General features: G+C 56.3%; 2 protein-coding genes and 1 non-coding gene across 5 annotated transcripts in view; 2 read left to right on the top strand and 1 right to left on the bottom strand.

The window, feature by feature from the left end:
* Positions 1-11,539, top strand: STARD5 (StAR related lipid transfer domain containing 5). 3 transcript variants are annotated; one of them, XR_003607027.2, is made up of 7 exons: positions 1-182; positions 740-789; positions 1,147-1,279; positions 5,762-5,879; positions 6,461-6,554; positions 6,740-7,251; positions 7,385-11,539. XR_003607027.2 is itself a non-coding variant. In XM_028089414.2 (6 exons), exons 1-6 carry the CDS (start codon positions 84-86, stop codon positions 6,885-6,887), a joined length of 642 nt encoding a protein of 213 aa, XP_027945215.1. In that variant the 5' UTR covers positions 1-83; the 3' UTR covers positions 6,888-11,539. The 3 variants fall into 3 exon arrangements, 1 of the variants encoding a protein (XP_027945215.1); XR_015768592.1 differs by having other exon boundaries at positions 6,740-8,468; positions 8,625-11,539; XM_028089414.2 differs by having other exon boundaries at positions 6,740-11,539.
* Positions 3,621-3,693, top strand: TRNAK-CUU (transfer RNA lysine (anticodon CUU)). Its single transcript has one exon. It is a non-coding gene; the product is annotated as a tRNA-Lys (tRNA).
* IL16 (interleukin 16) overlaps positions 10,509-26,640 on the bottom strand; it is a 69,193-nt gene continuing 53,061 nt past the window's right edge. The window contains exons 11-18 of the mRNA XM_028089412.2: positions 25,306-25,781; positions 21,626-21,779; positions 18,841-19,933; positions 17,161-17,329; positions 15,474-15,575; positions 12,963-13,221; positions 12,608-12,730; positions 10,509-10,968 (exon numbers count right to left, since the gene is read on the bottom strand). Coding sequence (XP_027945213.2) covers positions 10,775-10,968; positions 12,608-12,730; positions 12,963-13,221; positions 15,474-15,575; positions 17,161-17,329; positions 18,841-19,933; positions 21,626-21,779; positions 25,306-25,781 — 2,570 coding nt within the window. The 3' untranslated portion in view covers positions 10,509-10,774. The remainder of the gene's footprint in view (positions 10,969-12,607; positions 12,731-12,962; positions 13,222-15,473; positions 15,576-17,160; positions 17,330-18,840; positions 19,934-21,625; positions 21,780-25,305; positions 25,782-26,640) is intronic.

The following is a 26,640-nucleotide window of genomic DNA, read 5'->3' as shown; positions in this document are numbered from 1 at the left end:
CGGCGGCCTCGCAGACCCAGAGCCGGCCTCCGCCACCGCGCACCCGGGCCTTGACCCCGCAGCCACGCGCAACCCTTGGCGCTATGGACCCTGCGCTGGCCGCGCAGATGAGCGAGGAGGTGGCGGAGAAGGTGCTGCAGTACCGGCGGGACGAGTCAGGATGGAAGATTTGCCGGGAAGGCGTGAGTGAGGAGCTGGGCAGGAAGGGGTCGCGTGCGCCCTGGGGCTGGGGTCTCCGAAGACCCTAGGCTCCTCTTCCTGCTCCTTTCTGCTCTCTAATACCCTGGAGCTGGATTGGGTAGGGGTAGATTCCGTTGAGGGTTGTTTCTTTAAAAAATCCTGGGCCTGTTGTGTGCACTAGGACCCCGGGAGATGTATCTGTCCCTTTCATTGAGTGACTTGCCCAAGGTCAGCTGGCTAGCAAATGGTGGTGAGGCTCCAGAGCCTATCCTCATCTTAGCATGAGCCTTTCCCCGTTCCCAGGAGGGTGGCACGGGAATAGTTTTTGCCTATGCGAGGCTTCTAATTTTTAAGGAATAGGTGGAAATTGCTTGAGGAGACAAATGGCATGGTGGCTTTTAGGAAGTTTGAAAAACCCCCAGGGCTCTTCGAATCAGCCAGGTCAGATCACATCTCTTGAGGCTCCAGACTTCTCTTCTGTATAGCACAGGGGATTGGGTCAGGTGATCTCCCAGAGCCTTTCTAGCTCTAAATTCTACGATTCTGTGCCTTTTGACAGAATGGAGTTTCAGTTTCCTGGAGGCCATCTATGGAGTTTCCAGGGAACCTGTAAGTGCATGCCTTGTCAAAGTTTGTCAGAGGTGCTACTCCTTCTTGATGTCTCTGTGGGTTTGCTTCCTAAAATAATTCCAGTCTACCCTAGCACCCTGGAATCCACTTGCCAATTATATTCCGGAAAAGCTTCTGTTATTATTATCTAAATCATTTCCAGCAAACTGTATCTCGTGAAAACGCACGGTCTGTTTCTGCAGGTCTGAGGGGAGGTGGGCTGGTTAACTCTCAGCCCCTGATCTGCAAGGGTGCCGGAAAGAGCAATGACAGATGTGGCGGTTAGTCCTCCTGTATGATCCCAGGATCAAAAGCTTTGGTGGGGTTCCTGGGCTCACATTCCTTCTTGCGCTCCAGGTACCGGGGAGAAGGAATCGTGAACACGACACCAGAGAAGGTGTGGGGCTGCATCAAGCCGCTTGCTGGGACCCTTCGGGACAAGTGGGATGAGAATGTGAGCAGCTTTGAAATTATCGAAAGCCTCACTGATGTAAGTCTCTCTGAGCGCTGTTACCCTAGCAAGTAACCTGACCCTGTCCCTCTGGAGGGGGTCAGGGACACCTTTTGGCAAGGGCAGGACCCCGCACAGCCCCAGTCTGCTGCAGGTGGGAAACCCTGTGACCAGATGGGTGGAGAAGTCCTAAGCGGAGCTCAGAGAAATCGCAGGTGCTATGAAGGCGGGCAGCGCGAATGTGGGCTCTGAGGTTGCTAAAAGCTGCGGCTGGATTTGATTCATCAGCCTGGGTGTGAAATAGTGCCCCTTGATGGGGCCGTGATGATGAATCCAGAGTCGTGGCCAGAGCCAGCGTTCTCTGCCCAGCTGTAGGGATTACAGTTTCTCCGTTGGTACAATGTATGTCGTCCAAGCTAGCGCTGCCCAGTAGAACTTTCCAGAATGATGGAAATGTTCTGTAACAACCTTGTCCACTACAGTAGCCCCTAGCCCCCGTGGGGCCACAGAGCACTTGAAAGGTGTCTAGTTGGAGGAAACGAATTGTTCACTTTATTTATTTTTCATTACTCTCAGGGTAAATTTAAATAACCACATGACGCTAGTGGCGTAATTCTAGGTGCTTCTGTCCTGAGAATATTGAGCGTTAGGAATTTGTAGCATTAAGAACACACCTCGTTTTGATTACAGAAGTTAAGAAGGAAAAAAAAACTCGTAGCCAAAACTAATAATGAAGTTGCCTTGGGGAGATGTTGCCAACCTGTTTGATTCTGACATCCATAGACGTGACACCCTCTTGCGTGTTTACACGGATGGTGTTGTGAAACCTCAGGCCATAGCTCTGTGCTGGCCCATCTGGAGGACCCAGGTGTTCTTGGCCCGGACCAAAATTCACATTTCAGTTCATTGTCAAGAGTTTATGTGGGTATTTCCTGAAGGGTGGGGCACACACCCCCGAGATACAAAGGATATTAGGCAAACACTGAAATTGAATCAGACATGATGATGTCACCGGGACTCGGTTCTTTTTTAATTCCTCTCCTAGCTTGAAGGGGAGAGTTTCAGTTAGGTGCTAATGTGCCTGTGACTCCCATTTAACTCTTGGCTAATCTCCTTTATAACAAAACTGGACAGCTGGCCTCAACCTCAGAATCAGAATTAGAGCCCAGCAATTCTTTGTGTGTATATTTTGCAGATAGTTAAGTAGCATCCTTTTAAAATAAATTTGTCCAAGTTTATAAAAGTGAGCACATTTAGATAAAAATATTAAGTGAACAGCAACATAAGGGCTACCAGAGAGAGTAAAAAAATTGGGAAGACAATATACAAATAATTATACACACATGCTTCGAGTTGAGAAACCATGGGCTAAGGCCCTTTACAACCTAACACAAATGTGACAGAATGACATATATGGAGTTTCCTTACTGAAGGTAACCATGGCTGCATTTCTGTAGGGTGTTTAGACTTGGGAGTCGGGGAAGGTAAGGAGAAAGGACTTTCATATATGCTAAAGAAGACCCTGGGATACTGTAGGCTTGGCGATTAGCAAGCTAAGGTTGCTTTAGCCTCTAGGAAAGCCTGAACAGTAAGATAATTGAAAGTTTCCCGGAGGAATGTCACACATACCCACTCAGGAATCGGGGGTGGGGGTAGGTTGCAGGTTGTCTGCCGGTGCTTTGTCCTCAGCTAGCCTTCTGCTCCCTCCTCAATGCTACACGGTCTCTCTCTGAGCGCTCTGGTTCTTTCCAGGAAGGCATGCCTGCTTCCCTGCCTGGGGCCACAGGGGACCCTCAGTCCTTGGCCTAGGGCTGAGCCAGTGTGGGCCCAAAGCAGCCCCCCACTCCCTCCCCCCTCCCCTGTACCCTGCCTGACCCTGTCAGTTCTGTCCTGCAAGTTTTCAAATGTTTTGCATGCCTATCTCCAACAGACTTCTGGGAAGTCTTACTTCATCCCCACACATGTGCTTGACACCTAACATTTAGTTAACGTCTAAAATTTTCATCATAAATTGCAAAGAATGACTTTTTTTAAAAAACATTTTATTTATTTATTTGAGAGAGAGTGAAAACGATCACAGAGGGAGAGGGAGAAGCAGACTCGCGGCGGAGCGGGGCGCCCGACGCGGGGCTCGATCCCAGGACCCTGGGACCATGACCTGAGCCGAAGGCAGACGCTTAACCCACTGGGCCACCCAGGCTGCCCCTAAAAGCATGCCATTTTTAACATGTGATAAATCAGGCAATTTTGAGCAAAACGATGACTTCATTCTTTTAGATGTATCTGCATGACACGAAGTTTTATTTACTATCATTTATTTTAAAAATACATTGATGTGATGTGGGCCAGGAGCGAATGGCGAAGAAAGAATTCTTGAGTCGCCCGGCTAGCTCAGTCGGTAGAGCATGAGACTCTTAATCTCAGGGTCGTGGGTTCGAGCCCCACGTGGGGCGGGCTCTACATTTGGGGCGCCCGGGTGGCTCCGATGGTTAAGCGTCTGCCTTCGGCTCGGGTCATGATCCCGGGGTCCTGGGATCGAGTCCCGCGTCGGGCTCCCTGCTCCTTGGGAGCCTGTTTCTCCCTCTGCTTCTCTCTCTCTGTCTCTCATGAATAAATAAATAAAATCTTAAAAAAAAAAAAGAATTCTTGAGACGTGTTAGGTGCAGAAAGGTGCTTTTATTAAGGCACAGGGACAGGACCCGGGGCAGAGAGCTCTGCACTGGGGCTGTGAGGGGCTATTGATTATATACAGTGTTAAGTTGGGGGGTAGAGATAGAGGACGTTTCCAAAAGGATTTCCGTATGCTGAAGAAGACTTCCAGGATCCCGGAGGCCTGGCTGTGATCGAAAGCTAAGGTTGCCTTTTGCCTCTAGCAAAGCTTTGACAAGAAGGCAGTCCTGGGTTCCTGGAGGAATATCGTACTCCGCCTGACTCAAGGATTTGTCCTTTGGCTGCAAGTTTGTAAGGAAATTTAATTTTATCCACTTTCTTTTACCTTAGTTCTCATCATTTCTTGAACTTATTTTTCCATTGCAAGTAGGCTACTGAATTTTCATCCTAGTACATTTATTCTTCAAAGACATCATCCTTCATCATAAATATGTACATGAATCCTATGTATATATATTTATGTATATAATATATCTCCTGTGACCTTAAGATACATTACAAATGTGGATGCAGGACTGTTATACGTAAAAAGTAATCTATTTTACATCTCTCGGTGAGGGGAATGGGAGGTCCTTTCTCAAGTTAATTCATGTGCCCATGAAAAGATAGGACTTACTGCTAGAAGGAGAGGGGCGCCTGGCTGGCTCGGTCAGTGGAGTAGGTGACTGTGGACCTCGGGGCTGTGGGTTCGAGCCCCACATCGTCGGATGCAGAGATGACTTAGAAATGAAATCTTTAAGGAAAAAAAAAAAAGACAGAAAGGTGGAGCCTTCGGTGGACAGTAACTGGGAATAGAGGAAGACACGGGCTGCTGGTGAGCTGAGGTCCTGGAGAAGGGGAGAAGAAGCTGACCTGCGGTTCCTCCTTGCCATTCAGGGGAATGGCGAGAACGCAGAGAAGGAGCCCTCCCATGCAGACTGGTATTTATCAGCTTGATTTTGAGAAATCCCAAGTACTCGAATTCTGAGTTGGACAGATAGGTGACAGATGGGCAGCAGGATGGACACAGAGCCGGGTGCGAGTTTATGGATTTATCACGTGTTGCTGCCTTTGGCATTTCTTATCAATACTGTAAGTGCTCCTTCGGGAATGATGCATCCCACAGCAGGAATCGGGTCGAGAAGAATTCCGAAGTGCCAAACTGCCTTGTTTCTTACAGCAAGCTCTGGTCTTAAGAAGAGGGGAGAACGTGGGATTCTAACTCCAGCATGCCATGCCTTGCTCAACTATTGGAATCAGCATCCTGACGTGTCCCCCTGGTGCCCTGGGAGACTTGGCACCCAGGGACCGGGCCTGCTAGGGAGATTCCAGATGGGTAGGGTGTGCCGTGCGTTTGTCTCAAGTGGAAAGGGAGAGGCTGTGTGAAGGTGAGCCTGCGCTCAGGCTGGTGTTTTTAGGAAGAACGCAGGGAGGCTGAGTCATCTGGACATGGATTCCCAGTGCCCCCCGGGATTGCATGCCCACCTGAAGACTCAGACCCTGTGGGCAGAGGTGTCTCTGCCAAGACGCTCCGCGCCCCAGTCTTAAAACCCAGTCCCTTCAAGTGCGGTCCCTTCTTGCCCATGCCACACCCCAGAGAGCTCCGTCCCATCCTACACCTGACCCGTTCTTCTCCCCTGTGACCCTGGGGGGGTTGCTGCTGGAGGCGGAGAGGGGTAGGATAAAGCCTGGGTGGGTTGGGGCGACCTTGCCTTCGAGGTGGGAGAGTGGACCGGTGGGGTGTTCTGAGACTGGGTGAGGCTCAAGGGGTGCTCCCTCCAGGACCTTGCTCTGAGGGCCAGACTCCTCATTTCCCAGACGCTGGGTGTGGGGTGGGGCCCAGGGCAGCTGGACTCCTCCGTGCTTTGACAGATGCTCTGCGTGAGCAGAACCGCCAGCCCCTCAGCCGCCATGAAGCTCATTTCCCCCAGAGACTTCGTGGACTTGGTGCTCGTCAAGAAGTATGAGGATGGGACCCTCAGTTCCAATGGTGAGTGACAGCCGGGGTGTCACCAGGTGCAGGGGGAGCGCATGCCATGGGGGGCCAAGGTGAGAGGGTGCACAGGCCAGTCATCCGACAGTGACCTCACAGATGTGGCCAGCACCCTTTGTCGCTGCTGAGGCTCAAGGTCTCCACTGTCGGTGTGCGGGGTTGTCGCTCTGTCCCCTCCCTCCTGCCACGGCGCACGTCCCACTGCCTCCCAAAAGCTGCAGCCCCTGCCATATCTGCGGATCTTCCACGTGGGCACAGAGAGCGGATCAGAGGGGGTGCCTCCCCCCTGCCGCCAAGCCTTCCACTGTGGAATGTTCTTTTCTGTAAGATGCTGGCAGGCGTGGGAAGCCGTGAACATGGGTGGGTGCGTGTGTGGGTTTGTATGTGTACGTATGTGAGTGTGTGTGTGTGTGTGTGTGTGTGTGTGTGTGTGTGTGTGTGAGGGTAAGGGATGGTGGGGGTGCTCAGGGGCAGGTCCCGGGGCACCATGCTGACTCCTCAGGCTCCAGATGGGGGGGGGGGTTGCATGCACTAGGGGTGAGGGCGTAGCTCACCTCCCGTTTTGCTCTGTCTTCCAGCTGTCAACGTGGAGCACCCATTGTGTCCCCTGAAGCCAGGTTACGTGAGAGGCTTTAACCACCCTTGTGGCTGCTTCTGCGAGCCTCTGCCAGGGTAAGGACAATCTCCCGGCCTGAGTGACATGCCCAGACCTACCCATAGCTTACTGCGGACCTTCTGTTCAATGGGCGCGTGAATTACAATTTGCAGTAGTAAACCTGCCTTACGGCCCCGCGGGCTTTGACATTACGGAGCACTGTTCTGAACACGTCAGTGACGCAGCGTGCCCGTTTCCCTAGGGAGCCCGAGAAGACCAACCTGGTCACATTCTTCCAGACCGACCTCAGCGGCTACCTCCCACGGAGTGTGGTAGACTCCTTCTTCCCCCGCAGCATGGCGGGGTTCTACGCCAACCTGGAGAAAGCCGTGAAGACCTTGTACAACTGACGTTCTCACCTACTGGCCGAGGGCTCCCGTGACTCACGCAGAGCTCCCAATGGCGGGGTACCGGAGAGCCCCGAGGGCCGGTTTTCAGCCTTTGGGACCCGCTTTGGGGACAGCTCGTCTCCGAGAAGCTGGCTGGAGGGGCCCCCGCCGCCCCGCTCCCCCTGCCCCCTCGGGGCCGGCTTGGGGGAGTCGCTCCTGTGCCCTCTCTGCTGGTTGTCCACACACCTGCAGGCAGTGGACCCCAGGGCATGCGCTCTGGTCTGAAGCCTGTGTGTGCCAGTCTCCGCCAGAGACCGCCTGCGCCCCCCACCCCGTCTGTCAGAAAGAACCCCCATCGACACCAAAAGCCAGGCTCTGCTGCCTTGTGAGTATCCGGTGCCCTCCAGCCTGATAACACCGCACCAGATTTCCCCCCTTAAAAAGATAACGGCTTGGAAAATACTGTTTTAACAAATGAGATAAGCGCTGAGGAAAAATACATTCACTATTTCTTTTAGAATCGGTCGTTCCCACTCTTTCCTGCTGTGCTAACTCCCGTGTCCCCAGCAAACCCAGGCAGCCTGCATCTGCCGCAAGCCAACTGCAGCCTTGGGTCGGGTAGTGTCTGGAATGATGGTGAGTGGAGCAGGCCTCTCCTGCCTCTGAGGAGCGCCTTCTCTCTCTCGGCGTTCGCCTTCTCCTCCCCTCTGTCTGGAGGCCGGGCTGGAGTCCTTGCTGGTCGGGCCACACTGCTGTCAGCATGAAGGACGGGAGGGCGGGTCCCCTCCGGCAGCCCTGGCTGGAGTCCCCGCTCCGGGCTCTGCTCTGAGGCCGCACGGGCCCTCACCAGCCTGGCCCAGAGTGTGCGTCGTCGGAACCGGGGAGCACGGCCTTGCCACCTGGAAGGGGCCTCAGCAGCCACACGAGGTCCCTTCCCTGTCTCCGGTCGGGACCACACAGCCTGCGGGTGAGGAACATCCCTGTGTCTGGCCACAGTGACCTTGTGATGGCAGTGACAAGCGGAAGACAGTCCCCTTGTGCGTAGTAGCTTATTCCCCACCCTCGAGTCCTGGGGTGTCTGTCTCCGGATGTGCCGAAGTGCGAGCAAGCTTTGATACAGGAAAGCTCTGTGTCAAGGGGTTAGAGAGAGCCCCCTTCTTATGGATTGTGATGTGGCTACAGATCCCACAGTCATGCCATTGGGATGATCCAGCTAACTTATCAAGAAAGCTTCATCAGACTCTTGGATTTGTTTAGATTTCATTCCCGCAGTAAGTACGTAGCAGGTCCTTACTCTGCTGGGCACCAGCTCAGGAGACCCCGGAAGCTGCCCGTGCCGCCCTGTCTAGTAGGGTGGAAAGCCAGCCCCCCGAGGACCTGGGCCACGGGGTCCATCGGGTGAAACTGTGCACTGGACTAGGAGTCCGAAAACGTGCACCTGGCCCGGTGCCTACCACTCACTCGGAATTTCTGTTCCTGAACAGTGCTTTCACCTGCTCCTGCTTCGACGTCCTGTCTTTATAGGACAATGTAGGGACGTGAATAGCAATCCGGACGTAGCCTGCTGCTTGAGTCCGTGCAGCTGAAATGACGTATGGCCTGGTAAGACACGGCTCAAAGCAAAGCACCGGGGCAGCCTGAGAGAGGCCCTGGGGAGGGTGCACGTCCATGGGGTGGAAGTGGGTCCCTGGCGGTGTTTGGGGATGACCGGAAGCCGCTTGCCGAGGCGCTGTTCTCTGCCTCTCCTCCGCTCTGAAGACGTTGGCCAGGGACAGCCGATTCTCCCGTGTAAATCCCAGCACCACGAAGTGCTAATGGATGAGCTCTTGTGTTAAGACCCTGCTGGCTCCTGGACGGAGGACCCTCCACCCCACTCCACCCCGAGCCTGGAGACTGGAAACTTGACCCCTGGTGGCGTCCTGAGTCGGGGAGAGGGCGATGTTCTGAAGCAGGAGGAGGGACTGGAGGACTGTGGGCTCACCCCCAGCCGTGTCCTAGTTCTGAGACAAACCTGCCCAGACGCGCGGACGCCTTCTCTGTGTCCCTGGCCGTGTGCTTGTGCGTGTCGCTGGCTCCCACTGCTGACGGAAGGCCACTCCTCCTTCTCTGGGCTGGACCACATGCCCGACCTGGCTGCTTGCCCAGCAGTTGCCCAGTTGGCTCTGCGAGATGGGCTGGGTGTACCTCCGAGTCTGCGTGTCCTCATCGGCCAGCCCAGGGCAGGACAGGTAGGGTCCTGTGGCGTGCCTGTGGAACTCCGTCAGCCTTCCAGGGCTGGATCGCGGTGATCGTCAGTGTTCGTTAAACCCGAAGAACCGGTCCACACGGTGTCTCCGAGTCCTTGTCTCTGTGTAGGGCTTGACAAAGTTCAGAAGGGTTATGCACAAGGCAGGAAGCAGGACGCGACTACTGTAAGCCCGCTGCTTCCCGCGATGAATGAGTCAGCGAGCTGATGCCCACTGCAGTGATGTCACACACAGCATTTGCGTGAAGAGGGGCCCCCGGCAGGTTTTCTATGAGTTCACTGCCAGGAAACAGTCTTTGCTTCCTGTGGACCCTGGAGAAGCCACCAGACTCCACTGACATGGCCCCAGCACTCCTGGCCTGGGAATAACTCGTTGGCATGTTGCCTCCAGTCTCCACCGTGATCACAGGGCTGGGGCAGGGCTGGGACGCTGCCCGGGGTCTGGTCAGGGAGCGCTGGTTGCTGCTAATACGCCCCTTTGTCCTGAGTGTGGCCGTCAGGCATTAAGAGATGAACAAACCAAATACCCCTTTGGTCAGGCACTGTTCCGTCCGTACCAGATCACAGAAAAGAAGGACGTAATCTCTGCCCCAACATCCACCAGCTTGGGTGGGTCACCTGCGTTCTCCGGGTCTTGGTGCCCTCATCAGTACAATGGCACAAAAAAACCACACTGTGTAGATAGCACTGTGATTATTAAAGACCGTGTCCACTGACCACCAGCCCGGTGCTCAGCGCGGGGTAGGTGAATGGTAGCAATATTTCATTTACGCTCTTGTACGCGTGCTGGTCCATGCTGTTGGCACACCTGCCCACGTTTTGAGTCTCACCTCTCCTGGAGTCCTTTCCCCACCACCCGGTACCACCCTAGGCCTAGGATCATGTCTCCAACCCGACCAAAACCAGCTTTGCACCTGTTTTGTGTGGTAGATTGTGTTTTCCCAAAATAGCCCCGCAGCGTCTCCCCTCGCCTTGCACCTGGGCCAGCACCCCCGATAAGGTCCAGCAGAAGATGCCTTGGGGCTCCGAGGCTGGCTCATAAGAAGGACACACCTTCTACCTGGCTCTCACCCTTGCACCCAGCCGCCATGTTGTGAGGAGGCCCAGGCCCAGGGCGAGGCCCCCTGGGAGTGTCTGGGCTGACGGCCCCAGCTCAGTTCCCAGCCGACAGCCAACATCAGCTGCCAGAGGTGTGAGAGAATGACCCTCTGGGTGCTTGCAGCGCCCAGCCTCTGAGTTGCTCGGGCGGATGCCCAGGAAAGCAGCATGGCCTGTCCCCTCCGAGCCTGCCCACATGGCAGAATCGTGAGAAAAGCGAATGCTGTCTGGGGTGGAATCATTACACCGTTAGAGGACTTGGAAAATCCGCAAAGCAGGACATGGATCTCATACCAAACTATAACATATCTGTTTTATTTACAGCACCACAGTATTATCATTACGCTCTCTAGACATAGTCTGTATTGGCCACCCTGGTGTGACTCTCTCTTCCTTTGGGGACAACCCTCTTGGCTGGGTGGCATCCCAGAAGGTCTGGACCAGGGCAGCGGCCACCAGGAAGCACATCTCTGCTTTTCCCCATCCGGGCGGGGATTAGCAGCGACCCTGAGAATTCGAGGCTGTGAGGAGCTAGGTGTTACTGGCTTTGGCACCGGTGCTTCGCCTAGGGGTCTCCGGCTGCCATGGTCCCCTTGGCCTGCAGGCTTTTCCTCCTGATGACAATCGTGACAGGTCCGTCAGGCAACGTCTTGATGATGTTCCAGGCTTCAAACCGCGTGAGGCCCTGCATGGCCGTGCCCGCCAAGTGTAAGATTTCATCTCCTGGCTCGATTGTCTCGCTCTGCTCCGAGGCTGCCCCTGAGTGGGGGAGGAAAATAACGGGTTGCATGGGTGACCAGGGAACAAGGAGGGTTACCTCCGACCCTCAGTGTCCGAGGAGCCAGGACAGCTCGGGAGGGAACAGGGTGCCCATCCCTCGGGAGCTTGGCAGTGGGTCTGAAACGAGGCATCCTCCTCAGACGGTGACCTCGAGGTGGGCACGTCACGTCACGCTCCAGCTCTGTGGCCCTTGGGAAAGATGTAGACTGTGTGTCCCCAGGGAAGGGAGGTTCTGGGCAGCCCCGAGCCCAGAGTCGGGTTGAGGAGACTTCATAGATCATAGAGGCCTCTGGGGAGCTGCTCCCCCTCTGAGCCTCCATGGACACCAGCCCCACACCCTGGTCCACGTGTGGTCTCTCCCCTTCTAATGAGCTCCCCAGGCACTGGGCAATGTGGGAAGGGGACTGTTGAACCTTCATGGCGCACTGTCTCTGAACGGTCTGGAGGGGACCCCTGCGTCCATGTAAGAGGACATCGTGTATGGCTTTCATCTTTCATCTTTCAAAAAGAGTGTTACTTTATTGTTTATATTAAAAGAGGATTTCCCATCCGTTTGATACAATGATATTCAGAAACAGTGACTAAAAGCCAATAGTAATGAGAATAAAAACCTGCTGAAATATTTCAGGCCCTTGTACCTATCAGGTGTCCTGCTAACACTGCGTGCGGGACAATCGTCCCTTTGCACCTGCCAAGAGCCCAAGGACTTGGGTAGCCAGCCGAGCTTCAGAGCTGCTAGTCCACCTTCAAAAGTCAAAAACGTCTTTCCCAGAGTTAGCGTAAACATGGATTCCTGCGGAACGCCCCCAGCGAGCCTCCGTGCCCCCAGGTCCAAACACATCCCACAGCTCTGTGTGGACGAGGAGCCCCCAGCCCCAGGGGCCGTGGTCTCTCAGCAAGTGAGAGGCTGAGCTGGGGCCGGAACCCGGGTCCCTTGACTCCTGCCCAGTGCTCTCTGCCCACAGCTCCCCACTCTGCGGTGCTGGGGTCCAGCTTGAGGAGCAGCGAAGAGTCGGTGGGAGCTGCAGGCCATTCACGATGTTCACGGGAAAACCCGAGTGATCCCCACTTTCAGCCGGCTTGCGCCTCAAGCCATGATGAACAAAATGTCAATGTTTTGAATAAAAACAGGAGCTGTTTTTATTCAAATGGGTCCAGGATTAAGGGGAGGCGAGTGAGGCTGAGTGTGTACAAGTGGAAAGACTCTGTCCTTATTTTAAACTTTGATATTTTGTTCATTATGGATTTCATTTAATGAATTTTTAGAAATAGCGTGTTGAGATTGGCTACTGCGGGTTTGAAGACCCCCTTCTGTGCTGCGCCTCGGGCCGTGCCTCCCCGGCGTCGCCCTGGTCCCAGCCCTGCCCAGCTGAACCAAGCCCAGGGCTCAGTCACTTACGAGGACCCAGCGAGCAAGAAGGAGTCAGGGGGTGTCCCGAGCCCAGGAGAAAAGCTAGAAAAAGCAGAATCGAGTCCCTACGTGGCCTGCCTGCCTGCCTCCAGGAGGGCACGGGGTTGTGGGAACCTGATGTGGCCCCGAGGGTGCCCAGAAGCCTTGAGGGGGCCTGGCCCCGACACACAGCTGGAGAGGGCGCAAAGACGCAGACGCACACCACACCTTTGAAAATCCTGTTCACGGTGAGAGGCTTGTCCCCGAGCAGGGAGCCCTTCCCGCCTTCCAGGCTGAAGCCCAGCCCCGCAGAGGTCTTCTGCAGCGTCACCGTGTGCACCATGGCCTCTGCTGTGGGGGGAACACAGGGATTGTCAGGGACACTCTCCTCCAGGGCAGCACGCGAGCCAGGGAAGCCCCCCTGCTGGACTGGGACCGGTGCCCACGCACGTATAAACGGACACGCGTCCCCAGCAGCCTGCCGGGCAGGCTCCGCGTGACCGAGCGGCCCCAGCAGCACCCACCCCACGTGGCCAAAGGCGATGTGGTCCACAGGGCCTCCCCCAAGCTCGGGGGCACTTACTGGAATCTACAGAAACCTCGCTGGCCACAGAGGCTGAGGCTGAGGAATCCGTGGAGGAGTTCAGTTCAGGTGTGGCCTCCAGAGCCGGCTTCCGGGTGACAATCACGGCTTGCCTGGGGTCCCGAGCTTGGCGGAGAATGGCCAGGGCGTCATTGTGTGTGGCCCCTTTGAGGGACTTGCCGTTGATGGATAGAACCTCATTGCCCTTCTGAATAGTTCCCTCCTGGGAGGCCAACCCGTTGGGGAACACTCTGTGGACCTGAGCAAACCAAAGGAAGTCAAGACCCAGGAATCACCTGGCGTCAGATCCAGATTCTTGCTGGAGGAGGATCCGGACCAGTTAGTGAAACCTAGCCACCCAGAGCAGAGATCGCCAGCAATAATGGCCAGACTGGTCCTCAGAACCCTTCCTAACACAATGCCCTAGCCACCCCTTGTGGTCTCCTTTCAGCAGAATATGTGGGATTTTTAAACATCTCATGTCTTTGCCTCTGCCTCTCTAATGAGGTCAATTCTAACGCACATAATTAAGAGGATGGCATGACAGCGTGCACAGGCGGTCACTGAGATGAGCTACATCGTCATGGAAACCAGGCTGGCTGTTTCTCTAAGTTATTTTGGTGTCCGAAAAATTCTGTGATGCCGTCAGGTGTGGCGAGGATCCCCAGGCTCCGTACGAGTCCCAAGTATGAGGCAGAAGCTCTGCTGGGCATCTGAGTCCCTCCGCCATAGTCCCTCCATGTCCAGCAAACCCTCCCCGAGTCATGGGGAAGATGGGTTTAGACAAGCCAGTGAGTGCCCAGCACGGCCCTCGGTCATGGATGGGGCTCAACATTAGTTCTCTTGCAATGACTCGGGAAAGGAACAGAAGTGTTCACGCACGGAGGAAGAAAGAGGAAGTCTGGCGCATATGCCTGGCCGATGTGCGTTGCTTCCTCCTGGTGTTTGAGTGGCTGCCGTGTCTCGGGGTGGCTGGCCAAATGGGGTGGAGAGAAATCACCACTTGGGGCAGACCCAAAGATCCCAAGTACTACTCTCACAGGCCAGTTCTCACTTCTCCAATAGAAAGTCAACTACACAGTCAGGAGCCCCTTTATAGGCCGCTGCTGCTTAGTGACAGAAATAGGGCCCGGGTGGTTTTATGTGCTTTTTTTGTGGTAGAGAGTCTGCTTGCAAAGACGGAAGTCGCTGCTCACACACGGGAGGCTCTGAACTGACCAATAGGAATGGGCCAGGTCACCTGCCGGGAGGTGTGGTGTGTTTCATGCTGGCTGATGATGAGCTGGAGGGTTTGTTTTCAGCTGGGCAAGGGGATGCGTGTGAGCCCGCATATAGAATACACTGAGACAACACAGCCATCGACGAGGACAGTGCACCCCGCTTTGGAGACAGGGAGCGGCCATGTCACAGCTCGGTCCATGAGGATGGGACGGCCAGAAACCATCTGGGTCAGAAAGACACGGTGGGCAGACAGGTGGACTACTCCCACTGCAGCTCAGACGGTGTGGGCCAGAGTCATGGGGTCCACAGGAAGAGGTGCAGGTGATGGGGGACAGCTGCCTCCCCACTCTCCCCCCAGGCTCCAGCAGATCCCCAGAGAACAGGGGCTGGACCACGCGATCCAAAGCCTCAGGGTGCAGCCTGCCTTGTGCTTTGTGAACCCTCACAGGAGCTGCTGCTTTTTCTTTCCAGCATGGCCCTAGTGCCCCAACCAACCATCAGTAGCCTCTCCAGTATCCAAGCCAACTCCCCGCCCCCATCCCAGTGGGCAAATCCAGGAAAGCAGCCTCCTTTACAGGACCCGCCTTCCCCAGGTGTCCTCCTATCCAGGTGAGGCCCCTCTGCACCCAGGTGTGCTGTGCTATGTTATGAGGGCCACGTCTTCAATCCCGGCTGTACAGCCTTTCATGAAGGCCCCTGTGACCATAAACCATTCCTGTCTAAATGTTCAGTCGCGAACAGGTTACTGGTCTCTGTCCAAAACAAGAGACATTGAATAAAATTTGCTTCTAATTTTTGTTGTTGATTTGAAATTCACGTAACATACAATGAGCCACTTTAAAGTGTACTCTTCAGTGACATTCGGTGGGTTTGAGTTTTTTAAAATGTCCCTCCAGACAGAGTTTTTTTTTTAAAATGTCCCCCTTTAACCCCGAGAAATTCTGATCTAGCAGTCCTGGTGTGAGGCTGAGACACCTGTAACTTTTTTTTTTTTTTAAGGTTCCACAAGTGATTCAGATTTCGTTTGGCATATTCAAGTTGTTTGGGGCCCACAGAGACCTTCCTTGTTTGGTGAAGGATCATGATGAGGGTAGAATATGGAGTCACGTAGGTGACGTGACTAGGCTTCTTATAAAGGATGGGGTGCCAACAGCTCCCCTTCAAAATCCTGCCCGGTGGCCTGGTGCCAGCCACTTGTCTGACCCCCAGAGAGGCCCTTCCTAGCAGGTGTTCTCTCTGCTGGGGCCATTGTCTCTGGCTCTCACGTACCCCCAGCGCTGGGCCACTCACCGTGATCACTTTGTTCTCTAGATCCGCTCCTCCTGCCAGGCTGAACCCAAGGCCAGCCCCTTCCTCCTTATGCAAGATGGTGACGTGGATGCTGTCTAATTGCTGTGGAAGGAAACACATATATTAAAAACATGTGCCACGCCAGCCTGAACAATCTAAGAGGCAACGTCAGGCTGATTGGATCGCCAGGCCCAGCGTGGCCACATGCCAAGTTCTGTCCCTTCCTCAACCCTGTTCCATCATCCGGACCCAGAGTGCTGTGCTTTCTGGAGTCACGGGAAGTTCAGGAGAGAAAAGGTGTGTGTAAAGTAACAGGTGTCACTCTTTTCCCCTCCTGGCCGCCCCGCCGGCACCCACACTGGTTCGGACAGGGCTGGGTGCCACTAAGTCAGCTGGAAACCCAGCCCATTGGGGAACATGGCTCTGCCATGTTCTGCAGAGAACCAGGGAGCCCATCTCCTGTGCAGAAGGACCTGGTGCTCCATAGCAATGCAGACCCAGTGCTACCCGACGGTTCCCTTTCAACAAAGAGAGAAGCCAGATGCCCAGGTATCAATTCAGGTTTTACCATCTCTAGAATATAATAATTGTACCAGTCACCACGCAGACCAAATAAAATACACCTACAGGTCCACGTGGCTCTCGGGCCACCAATTTGTACCTTGGTGCTAGGGCATAACCTTACCTCAAAGGATTCCCTTGCTCTGACACCGCGAGAGCTCCTGGAGTGCAGCTGTGACTCTGTGATCCCTTGACTGGGAGTCCCCAAGACCCAGGGGTATGAGGGGACCGCTCCACCCACCTCTACCCCAGCATCGGCCCAGATCTCCCCACTTTGACCCAAGTATCAGGTTACCTGCTCTTGCCCAGCAGAAAAACAAATGGCCTCCCAGTGACACCCTAGACAAGACAGCTCTTTGTTTTTGACACAACACTTTTGACCCTGTTATTCTGTGTGAATGAAGAGCTGGGGGATGATGGTCCCAGGGTCCGGGTGATGAGTGAATCGCAGCCCAGAGCATCAGCCTGAGCCAACACCTGGACCTTGGGAATTTCAGCTATGATGCCTCCTTTATGCTTTCACCCCAGTCTGGATGCTTCTGGTGCAAAAAGCCATTGCAGATCTGGGACGACCCAGGAGGGGCAAGCCCTTGAGCTGGTGCTCATCTGAGCTGAGCTGACCTCAGCTCTGCCTGGCCACTTCCTCTCCTCACATCTTTGGGGTGTGCTCAGGAGCATATGGGAAGTGGGACTTTCACAATGACTTGAGTGAAACGGTGCGGCCCGGCGGGGGGGGGGGTTGCGAGCCCTGGGATCGATCACTTCTCCCTGTGCAGGGGAAGTTTCCACGGTGAGAGCTCGTAACACGTGGCTGCTTATAACAGGACGCTCCCGTGAAGCAAGCATCTCCCTGGACACGCACGTCTGGCCAGCAACCCGTGGGATGGAGACGTGGCACAGAACTTAGAGAAAGAAAACTCTTGAGCCCTACCTTTCTCACCTACAAAATGGTTGAAAAGATGCAATAAGCCAATGATTAAAAGCACTTTATAAGCTACAAAGCTTCCTTTGAGTGGCGGGTCTTCCTGTGGTCCAGTGACACAATGTCCCTCTCCCAGGGGCAGGACCGTGGGGGCCGCTTCTGCATCCCCTCTGGCCACTGTAAGTGCTTACAAAGGAAGCCTACCTTTAACGTCGCTTCATCTAGAACCTTCACTTCCTCGATGAGCTTCTTTAATTCCTCGGAGCTCAGCAGGGAGATGACCGATTGGCCAGACTGAGGGGAGCTGTGGTCCCAGCTGTCAGCTTCTGTGGGCTCCCCGAGCCCCTCTGTGTACTCTCTCAGCTCTGAAAGGCTTTCATAGAGAAACAGCACATGGTACGAATCAGAATATTAATAGGAGCTCACGATCATTGTGTAATCACTCTGTTCCAGGCATGGGGCTAGGCACCGACGTGCATTCTGTAATCTGATGTAACAAATCTGAGTAGATGCCAGCATCCCTCCACCGAAGCCATCAGGACATTGAGGCTTATGGAGGGCGAACCTTGTCTGCGCTCACACAGCTGTGAAATGCCCAGATCCGGGATTCACGATCACAGATCATGGTGTCTCGGACTCCCGGTCAGGGTTTCCCAATGTCAGCACCTCACCCCAGAGTACAGCGGATGCTTTGGACAGTTGGGCCCCAACACTGCAGTCAGATCATGGCCATGGTACCTCGCACACTCACCCCTGCGCTCCTTCCCGCCTGCCCTCAGCACCTCCATACCCCCCCCCATTATTAGCACCTAATAACCACAAGTGGTGCCCACGCACCCAGCAACTGGCCTTCCTTTTCCTTTGGAACGTACTTTGATATCTCTGTAGCCAGCTTTTTTTCAGCTACGCCTCCTACTTTGCAGGAAACTGTGGTTTCAATGAGAAGACATTTTTCTTCCCTCTGATGGGCAGACCTTTACTACCAGCAGGTGAAGAGATCCCGCGGCAGAGTACATTCTGATGGTGAGCCTCGCAGTTCCGACTGGAGAATCGCTTCTCAGCCAGAGAGAGCCAGCTCCTGGAAAACCTCAACTTTACGGGGCGCCTCTACATCTGACCGGCTCCCAGGAGCTACCCATGGGTCGGTCTGGCTCTTGAGACCCTGCTCTAGATGTGTGTTCCAGGCTCACTCCTGTTCCCTCCCAGGCTGTCTGCTGGGGCTGGAACATGAAACATCAGGGTCAATGGGTCTCAAACCTTTCTCAGCAGTCTAAGAATAAGAAGTAAAGCTGGTAAACAATTCTCAGAGTTGTTCTAATTCAAGGCAGGACCTCATCCCACAGTGGGAGCCCCGGGGAACTGGAGCCCCACTCACCCAGTTTTTTGGAGCAGGTCCTGCGCACCTCCTAATCTCAGCTGAAGGGCAAACTGAGCATGAGGAACCTGCTCGTGGTCAGGGAGTCAGCGCCGGAGCTGGGACTGGGTCCTAGACATCCTAACGCCCAGTCCAGGGGCCAGAAGCCACGTAGAGAGTATGTGTGGATCCCTTCGGGGAGTGAGGCGGGGAGAGGGTCATCCTCTCCCGGCTCCAGTCTGAACTTCCTGAGCAGGAGCGGGACACGTGTGATGTGCATTCGCTTTCCAAACCTCCATGGGCCACCCACCGGGGACCACCAGCGCCTCCCCACCCCCGGACCAGGGGTTGTGAAACTCCTCCTTCATACGGAGGGTGTAATGCACATGCACATGCCCAGGAAAGAACAGGTAGAACAATCCCTTAGAGTACCCGAGACATTGTTTTAAATAAAGTTATGCGTGGTTATGAAAGAAAGACGAGAAAGAACAGGAAGACAGGAAGCTGCAGAAGATCCTGGGCACACTCACTTGAGCGAGAAGCCTGTGTCCGAGGCAGGAGCTTCTGCAGAACTGTTCACAGCTGGGGCGTCCCCAGCCAACAACGTGGGAGAACCCCCTTCCTTGGGGCTGCAGGGAGCCTGGCCCCAGGAGATGGAAGATGGAAGGCACAGCAGGGACTTCATGACCGCCGATGACACTTGGCTGCTGATGGAGTAGAGCCTGCTGGTCTTCTCATCCAGCGGCTTCATCTCCCAGGACTGGGTCCTGGACAGGGGGAAGCTCCGCGCCCGCTGACCCGGCATCTTGACAACGGGGCCTTGGGGCTCCTCAGTCTGTGTGGACAACAGCCTCGAGAGAGGGTCGGGGTCAGGGAGGGGGCTTTTCTGACTGGACTGCCGTCCTGGCACAGGGTACCCCGACACACCGGGCTCACGGGTCTTGGAGGAGGTGGGCGAGCCCCGCGGCAGGTGCTCTTGCTCTGGTGGTGGCGACTGGACGGTGGGGGCGGCCCCTCGGCCCGAGAGGCCAGCGACCTGTCCTCCTGCTTGTTCCCCAGGAGCCTGTGCCGCTTCCCCCCAGGAGGCCTGGAGGCTCAGTCTCTGCGTTCCTCTGTTGGGCAGCTGCGAGGAGCCAAAGGTTTCAAAGGAGCTGATCCTCTGTTGGATGGAGGAGGAGAAGGTCCGAGTGGGTGGCCCCGGGCGCTCCCGGGACGCGGGGGTCGGCTGGGCCGGGGAGGCCGCATCAGGCAGCCGCCTCGGCTCCGGGGCACGCGTCCTCAAACTTTTCAAGCTTTGGCGAAACCAGGCTGGCTTGGGGGCCACGGGGGGACCCTTCTTCACGGTGCCGCTGTCCACCGACTTGTAAGCTTTGGGAGCACCGCCCGTGGCATCCGGCTTGGGCGGCGTCCCGTCTGGGTGGCCCCGCACCCCGTCTTCTTCACCCAGACCGACGCTGGGTGGCAGAGGCATGTGGCCGTGGTTCTCGCTCATGATGGGACTAAATAGGTTTTTGATGCAGTCAGAAATTCTAACCCAGGGGTCTTCAGTGGTGATATCAAGGCTATAGTCCATTCGAGCCTGCCTCTTAAGGAGTGGATGTTTGACTGGGGATGTTTGAATCCCTGGGGAGCAGAAACAAGGCCAAAGCTGAGCATGACACCCCTGTCCTCGTTTCAGAGCTAGATAGCAAGGAGCGTTCTGGGGGAGGAGACCAGCCCATGTGCTGCGCCCTGGTTGGGGGAGCAGCTACCCCCCCCAACCCCTGGTACCATTCTCTGCACCACAGAACCAAGACTTAGCTTCTCTGCATTTTAGAGCTGGAAGGGTCTGCAGAGAATATCTGGGCCAATCTCTGGTATTTCACACCTGAGAAATCCAACATTCACCCGGGTAAGGGATCACCTGTTGGCACAGCCAGGGCGAGACCCCGCGTCTCCTGATTCTTAGTGTCCTTTCCACTGCACTAAAGCAACCTGCTCATAAGCCATTGCAAATTTAAAAGCCAAAGTAATTTTTGTACCTTTTAAAACTTGTAAGCCAAAGGTCCCAGATTGGTGGCCATTTTTGCTTTCAACCACCCATCTCATTAAAAAGCACTGTCCAAGTGCATGCCTTCAGACGGGGCGCACCCCAGCTCACCTCGGTTCTTAACCCCCCTCTCGTTGCTCAGCCTCTTACATATCTGTGCGTCCCCTCTAGAAAGGTGGGGAGACTCTCTTACCCGGAGACAGAGCGAGGCCGGCCCCCGAGCCCCACGCAGCCAAGACGCCAAGTGGACGTGGACCCTCCCGTGGCCCCCTGGTCTGATCTTGCCCTGGTGAAGAGTATGCTGCTCTGGATTTGTGCTCTGGGGGATGCTTAATACCCGGAAGCAGCCCAGCGTGAGGAGGACTGACCTCTGCTGTCCCCCGTCTCGGGGCGGGGCCTCCAGGGAAGCAAACCGTGACAGCATTAAGCCTCCAAGGTATTGGAGATGCTCTGCACAATCCGGAAGAACTGTGTGGTTACTATGCATTCCGGGGCTTTGCCGGGGGCCCCAGGCCTCTCAGCCCAGTTCTGCATTTATCTGTTGCTCTGTTGCAAGGGGCTGTCCTAAAGCTCCGTAGTCAGAGGTCCTGCCAGCAAGCCCTTGGCACACGGGGGTGAGGCACTCTTGCGAGCAGAGCACCGGGCTATTCTCTGCTGTGTTCCTCAATTGGGGTGACTAAGGGAAGGGAGAGTGGAGGAAGGGAGCCCACCACTATGGGGTACCTGCTCAGGGCTAGATGGGCCAGATGTTTCCACTCACAACGCCCCCCCCCGACCCTCCGGGAGCCACACATGCACGTTTCATGGAGCGTTTCTCCAACAGGCATATGGTGGGTAGCCACGGCTGCTGGGGAGCTCCTTCATGGCCCGACCTGGTTTGCCCCTCTCTCTGTTCCTCTGTGCCTCCTTCCCTCCAGTACCTAGCACGGCGCCTCAGGAAGCTAGCATTCGCCAGCCTCACGGACACAGCGCCCACCCAAGAACGCGATGCTGCATCCTCAGCCTGGGACACGCTGGATGCCGCCTGCTGGAATGCCGTCCCCCTCCGTCCTCACGCCAACTGCCCGGACCGAGCCTCTCCACGGCATCACCGGTCCGACCACGGGGTCCCCAGTCTGGCAGCGCCCCCCCCATCCTGCCACCCGGGCACTTCGGGGCTCCTGCCTGCTTACCAACCTGCACGGCCCTCTGTCCTCAGCGCAAACCCACATCCTTACCTGATTCCTGGACCTTAACCCAGAAGGTCCTTCCTTCCTGCCTTCGGGAAGCCCGAGCTGAAAGCCTACCTGGGCTGCCTCCTCTCCTCCCGGGCTCGGGCTCCGAGCAGGGTGGCGTCGGCAGGCCCGCCGCAGGCCCTGGGGAACAGGCAAGGGCGCGGGGGGCTCTCCCCGCCGAGTCTTCCTGTGGCAATGGTGGCGGTGGCAGCTGCTCTCCGGCTTCCTGTGGTGTAAACAGGAAGCGAGGCCACGTGAAAACGGTGGCCTCCAGCCGTGAGAGGCCAGGCGCACGCGGGCTGGCACCGGAGAGCCCGTGCCCAGCTGCTCCCATGACGGGCTCCCCGGTGGCTCTGCACACGGGGGCCCCTTCCTCCCCGGCGCTGCCTGCTCGCCGGACACCCGAGGGCCCCCGCGGCTTCCAGGGAGCCCGCGTCCTGCACACACCTCCTCCTTGCCGAGCATCAAGGCCCTGGGTCCCGTGTGACAGGGACACGAAGCTTGGGGTGTGGAGGGTGGCTGCCTCCAGGTGAAGCCCTGCCCCGGGGAGGGGGAGAGCCGGCACCTGGCCTTCGCAAACATAAGGTGAGAACACTCGGAGGCGAGTGCGAATCAGTCCCTTCCCGCACGGCTCTCCATCACAAGCACAGCGCAAGGATGCCAGGCCCTCGGGACCTGCGCCCCGGCTGCCCTCTGCCGCACCTGCCATGGCCTGGTCAGTCCCTGGCAGGCGTGTTCTCCCACGGAACCCGGATGCGGTCTCAAGCTCCTTCATGACACAGCCTTGGAAGGAGCCGGACCGACCCCCAAGCACCCGTCTCCTACTGGCCTGGAGTTTGCATCCGGCAGCACCAAGAGGCCGCCAGGGCCCCAAGGAAGCAGAGGGGTGAATGAGGCTTCCTAGAGAGATGCTTTTTGTCTGGGTCTTGAGCAAAGAGTATGAATTTCCCAGGCAGAGAAGCAGAAGGGAGTGCTCCAGAGAGCAGGACATGGTGAGAGGGACAAGCATGACGCCGGGCCAGGCAAGAAGGAGAAGTGTCATCACAGGGACGCTTCCATGTTGGCCCATCTGCAGGAGCAATGCCTGGTGACTCTGTGGTGGCCTCCGTGTTTGTTCTTTCATTCCAGAAGCAGGTGGAATGACAGGCTGCCTGTTTCACAAGGCTGCAGGCTTCCTCCCCAGAGGAAGGAAAGAAGGGGGAATAAATGCATCGCTTGGGACTAAAACAGAAATGGCAGACGTCTGTGGCCCGAGACGAACATCTACGTTGGCAATAAACGTTCCCTGACAGACAGCTACAGGAGCTAGAAATGGGCTCACAGAGCCTTGTCCCCCACCCCAAGGTCCCCGTTGGAGACCTGAGCTCGGGGAGAGCCTTGGGAAATATAGGGAGACCAAGCAACTCAGGAACCACTGGGCTCCTTGAACTAGTCCTTTGAAGAAGCAAGGCTTGGCCATGGCATTTGGAGCTTGAAATACTAGGCCGGTGGCACCTGAGACCCTAATCACACAGGAAAGATGATACGTGGCTGGAATTCAGCTTTGCTCACTTGGGAGCTCCGTAGGGTGACATTTGTCTACACCCGTGAATTGCTGACACTCTTACAGGCTGACACTCTGGTACCAACCACGGTAATCAAAGCCACTTTGCCTCTTGGAACAGACACGAATGCGTTTTGTTGTTTCGTTAACAAACTGGTATTATACCCTCTTTGTGGGAGGGTTGTTTTTTTTTTTTTCTTAATTAGCCCCCGAAATAAATCCAAGTTTACTCAAATTTCTCTGAAAGCTACTTTGAGCTGCTTCCCCAGCACAGTGCTCCGTGAGTGAGGGAGAGGGAGGGGAAAGGAGAAAAGACAGACGTGTGGGCTTACAGGGCAGTCAGGGGTTCCAGCCCAGGGATGGTCTGAGCTGATTTCCTCGAAGGGAGAGAACTGGTCTTTTGTTGAAGGAAATATCCCGAGGGTCATTTTGGTTGTGCAGGTGACATCCCCAGGAGTCACAGGATGGGAAAGATTTGGGGGTTGTCCCGGAGAGAAAAGGCTGCCGCAGGGGAGGGCAAGAGGGAGGGACGGGCCAAGGAGAGACACATCCAGTGAGAAATCCCCAGAAATGGTCGAGGAGCCTTGAGCAGTGAGGTCCAGCCTTGCTTCCTGGTTTTGTCCTTTCTCTGGGACTCCGAGTCCCAGGAGAAGTAGGTCTTGCAGCTCGTGCTGCTGAGACGGGCCTGCTGGCCCCCTGGGATCGGGCGGAGGGACAGAGAAGGGGCCGCGGGGGAGGCCGCACAGCAGACCTCAGCCCGGGGAAAGCTGCTCAGAGGAAGTGCCCATGCCCAAGCCCCCTGCCAGCCCTTCCTGCAGAAACCCCGCTTCTCCCTCCAGCCAGGCGCCCGTCTATGGCCCGGCCTAGCCAGGGACCCCCAGGGTATCACCAGGAAGCCCTGCAGCCAGTAGACCTCCCCTGGCAAAGCCCCTGCTCCTTTCCTGAGTGTCCGGGAGCAAAGCGAAAAGCCTGGCTTCTCCGCCTGCCTGTTCCTTGCTTGTCCTTCCGGACCCACAGGGGAAGGCAGCATTGGCTTAAAGCAGGAGGCGGGGGAAGGGACCCACAGCGAGGAGCTCATCAGGCCAGCAGCGAAGCAGCCACATCCGCGCTCTGGGCAGGACCCGCTTCCTTGTCACCAGCTGCCTCCCCTCCCACCACTTGCCCCTCCCACTCACCGCCTTCCTCCCCCCACCTCCCCCTCCCACCACTCCGGCCTTCTTCCCCTCCTGCTTGGTCAAGCCCCATGCCAGGCCGTTGGGGGAAGGTCCCGGGGACCCTGCTGCCCCCTGCGTGGCCACGGCAGCTGCTGGGGTCTGGGCTGACAAAGGCGGTGGAGCCTGGCGGTCAAGCCACTGGTGGAGGGAGCTGGAGCTCGGGGACCCTTCGTGACCGCGCGCCTCGCCCCCGGGGGTAGGGAGGAGGGTAGGACTGAACTGGGGCAGCGGCCGCGTGGTGCTCCGCACAGGGCCTGGGCATAAAGATGCCCAAGCTGCAGCTGCTGCCTGGCCGTTGGTGGACCTTCTTCTAAGGGGGTGGCACAGGCGGCAGGGGAAGGAAGCCGAGGTCTTTCATGGATGTGCTGGAAGACTAATCACAGCTACGATTATTGGCGTAGGTGGTTCCACGCAATGAGCAGGGAGCCTCCAAACAGCCCCAGCGAGCAGGACGGGAAACTGAGGCTCAGAGAACCTGGGATTCCCCCCAAGCTCCACCTAGAAAGAAGTGGGAGTTGGGCAAGAGGAGTTGGGAAAGACACAGAAGCCAATGTCTCACCACCCCATGGACTAACTCACTTCCGAAAGCGGGTAACCAGCCCCTCGCAGAAGCCCCCCTGCCTGCCCCTCGCGGAATGGCCTTCTGGGAGCTCTGCTGGGGCTCCATCAGGGCCAGCCTGGAGAATGACCCCCGTGAAAGCAGCTGAAAAGCCCAGTGTATTTTAGGAGGGAGCCCAGAAGCCACTCAGCGGGAATGGGGCTTCGGTTTGGGACCCGCCAAGCCTCCAGTCTTGGCACGGTCGGCCCTAAGCTCGAGCTGAGCCTTTTCCCTCTGAAGGAGCAGGAGACCCCTTCCTTCCCCGTGGCTAAGGCTCCCGCTCGTGCTCAAGAACAACAGTGCACACGGTAAAGACAAATTAACAAATAACTACAGAAGCACGATTCCTGGCTCTGGAGCTCAGGAGAACATTGAACCTGTCAGACTCCTCTCTTACCTGGCCACATGTGGGTGAGGCGTGCCCAGAAGGGCATAGGCGGTCCTCTCTCTCTTCCAGACTCTTCTGAGGGTCACTGTCACTTTTAAAGTATTTTCTGGGCGGAGGCTTGGGCTTGGAGGCTGTGGGCTTTCTCACCAAAATCTCGAAGGATTTCTTCAGCTTCAGGGGCGGGTGGCTGTCCTGCGTCCCAGGGAGGGGTGGGCTCTCCTGGGGCGGCCCGGAAGGAGCCGTGGGAAGTGTCTGCTCCTGCCCTAGGGACAGGCTGGGGCTGTGGGTGGGGACTTCCAGGTCAGAAGACTGCTGCCTGCAGCCGCTACCAGGACTCCCCCCGGGGGACGCGGACATGTAGCTGCTGTCACTGCTGGAGCGGATCATGACCTTCTGAGCCCTGCGATGCGGGGGTGCTGAGTTCTTCTCTCTGTCCTTCTCCAAGGTTGGCCGCCCATGCCAGCTACTCTCCAACCTTTTGACACCTGTCATGGAAGCACAGGGCCCCCCCCCCCCACGGCTGAGCTTGGAGGGCACACACACCCTTGGCCACCGTGCTCCTGACCGCTCGTGGCTGCACGCTGCACCCCCAGGCTGTCTGCTTCTTATCTGAGGTCCCTTTGGATTTGTAGCCCGGCAGTCTTGGGTTTGTCCCGGGCTAGCTGTACGACTTTCACTTGGGAAAATCACTCAGCCTTTCTGAGTCTCCATGTGATGGAGACGCGGATGCTTCCCCAACTTGCTCATCAAGGAAGGGCTTGCTGTCCCACCCGTGGGGAGCACTGGTGGCGGGTGCCTGCCACTGTCAGCCTCCCCGGGGGCTGCCTACAGGGAGCTGCCTCACACACGGGGCAGCTCATTTTTAATTCCTGATGGAGATGAGGGGCCTGTAAAGGAGGGGCCATTCCTGCCAACCAGACAATTCTAATGTGCTGCTTAGCTGCCCAACTCCAGGGGCGAGGGCTGAAGCTGTGCATCAGCTCACCTCTCCCTCTACCCAGCCTCTGGTCCCCTCCCCTCCACAGGCTCCAATCTCTGGGACTCTTCCGTGGTAACATCCTGCCAAACACTGTCTCAGAGTTGACTTCCAGGGGAATCCAGCCAGCAACACCCCATTTTCTCATGTTAAATGGGGATAATAATTCCAGGGCTACTGGGCTTGTTTCAGGGCTCAGTATGAAAGACAGAAAACACCTGTGAATGTGTGTAGAGCCCTGTACCAAGAGGCTACCATTTCTTCCAGCTGAGGATGAATCGAGACCCCCCCAAACCACAGTTTCTTAGCCAGAGCCCCCTTTCTCTTCCCTCCCATCCAGCCTTTCTTCCTGGGTCACCCCCCAACAC

This window comes from Eumetopias jubatus, unplaced genomic scaffold, assembly GCF_037043125.1.
Source record: "Eumetopias jubatus isolate StellerSeaLion01/CBP00866 unplaced genomic scaffold, mEumJub1_p1.0 scaffold_7, whole genome shotgun sequence".
Classification (NCBI taxonomy): domain Eukaryota; kingdom Metazoa; phylum Chordata; class Mammalia; order Carnivora; family Otariidae; genus Eumetopias; species Eumetopias jubatus.
Note: the sequence above shows the minus strand (reverse complement) of the source record. Positions and strands in the feature narration are given on the sequence as shown.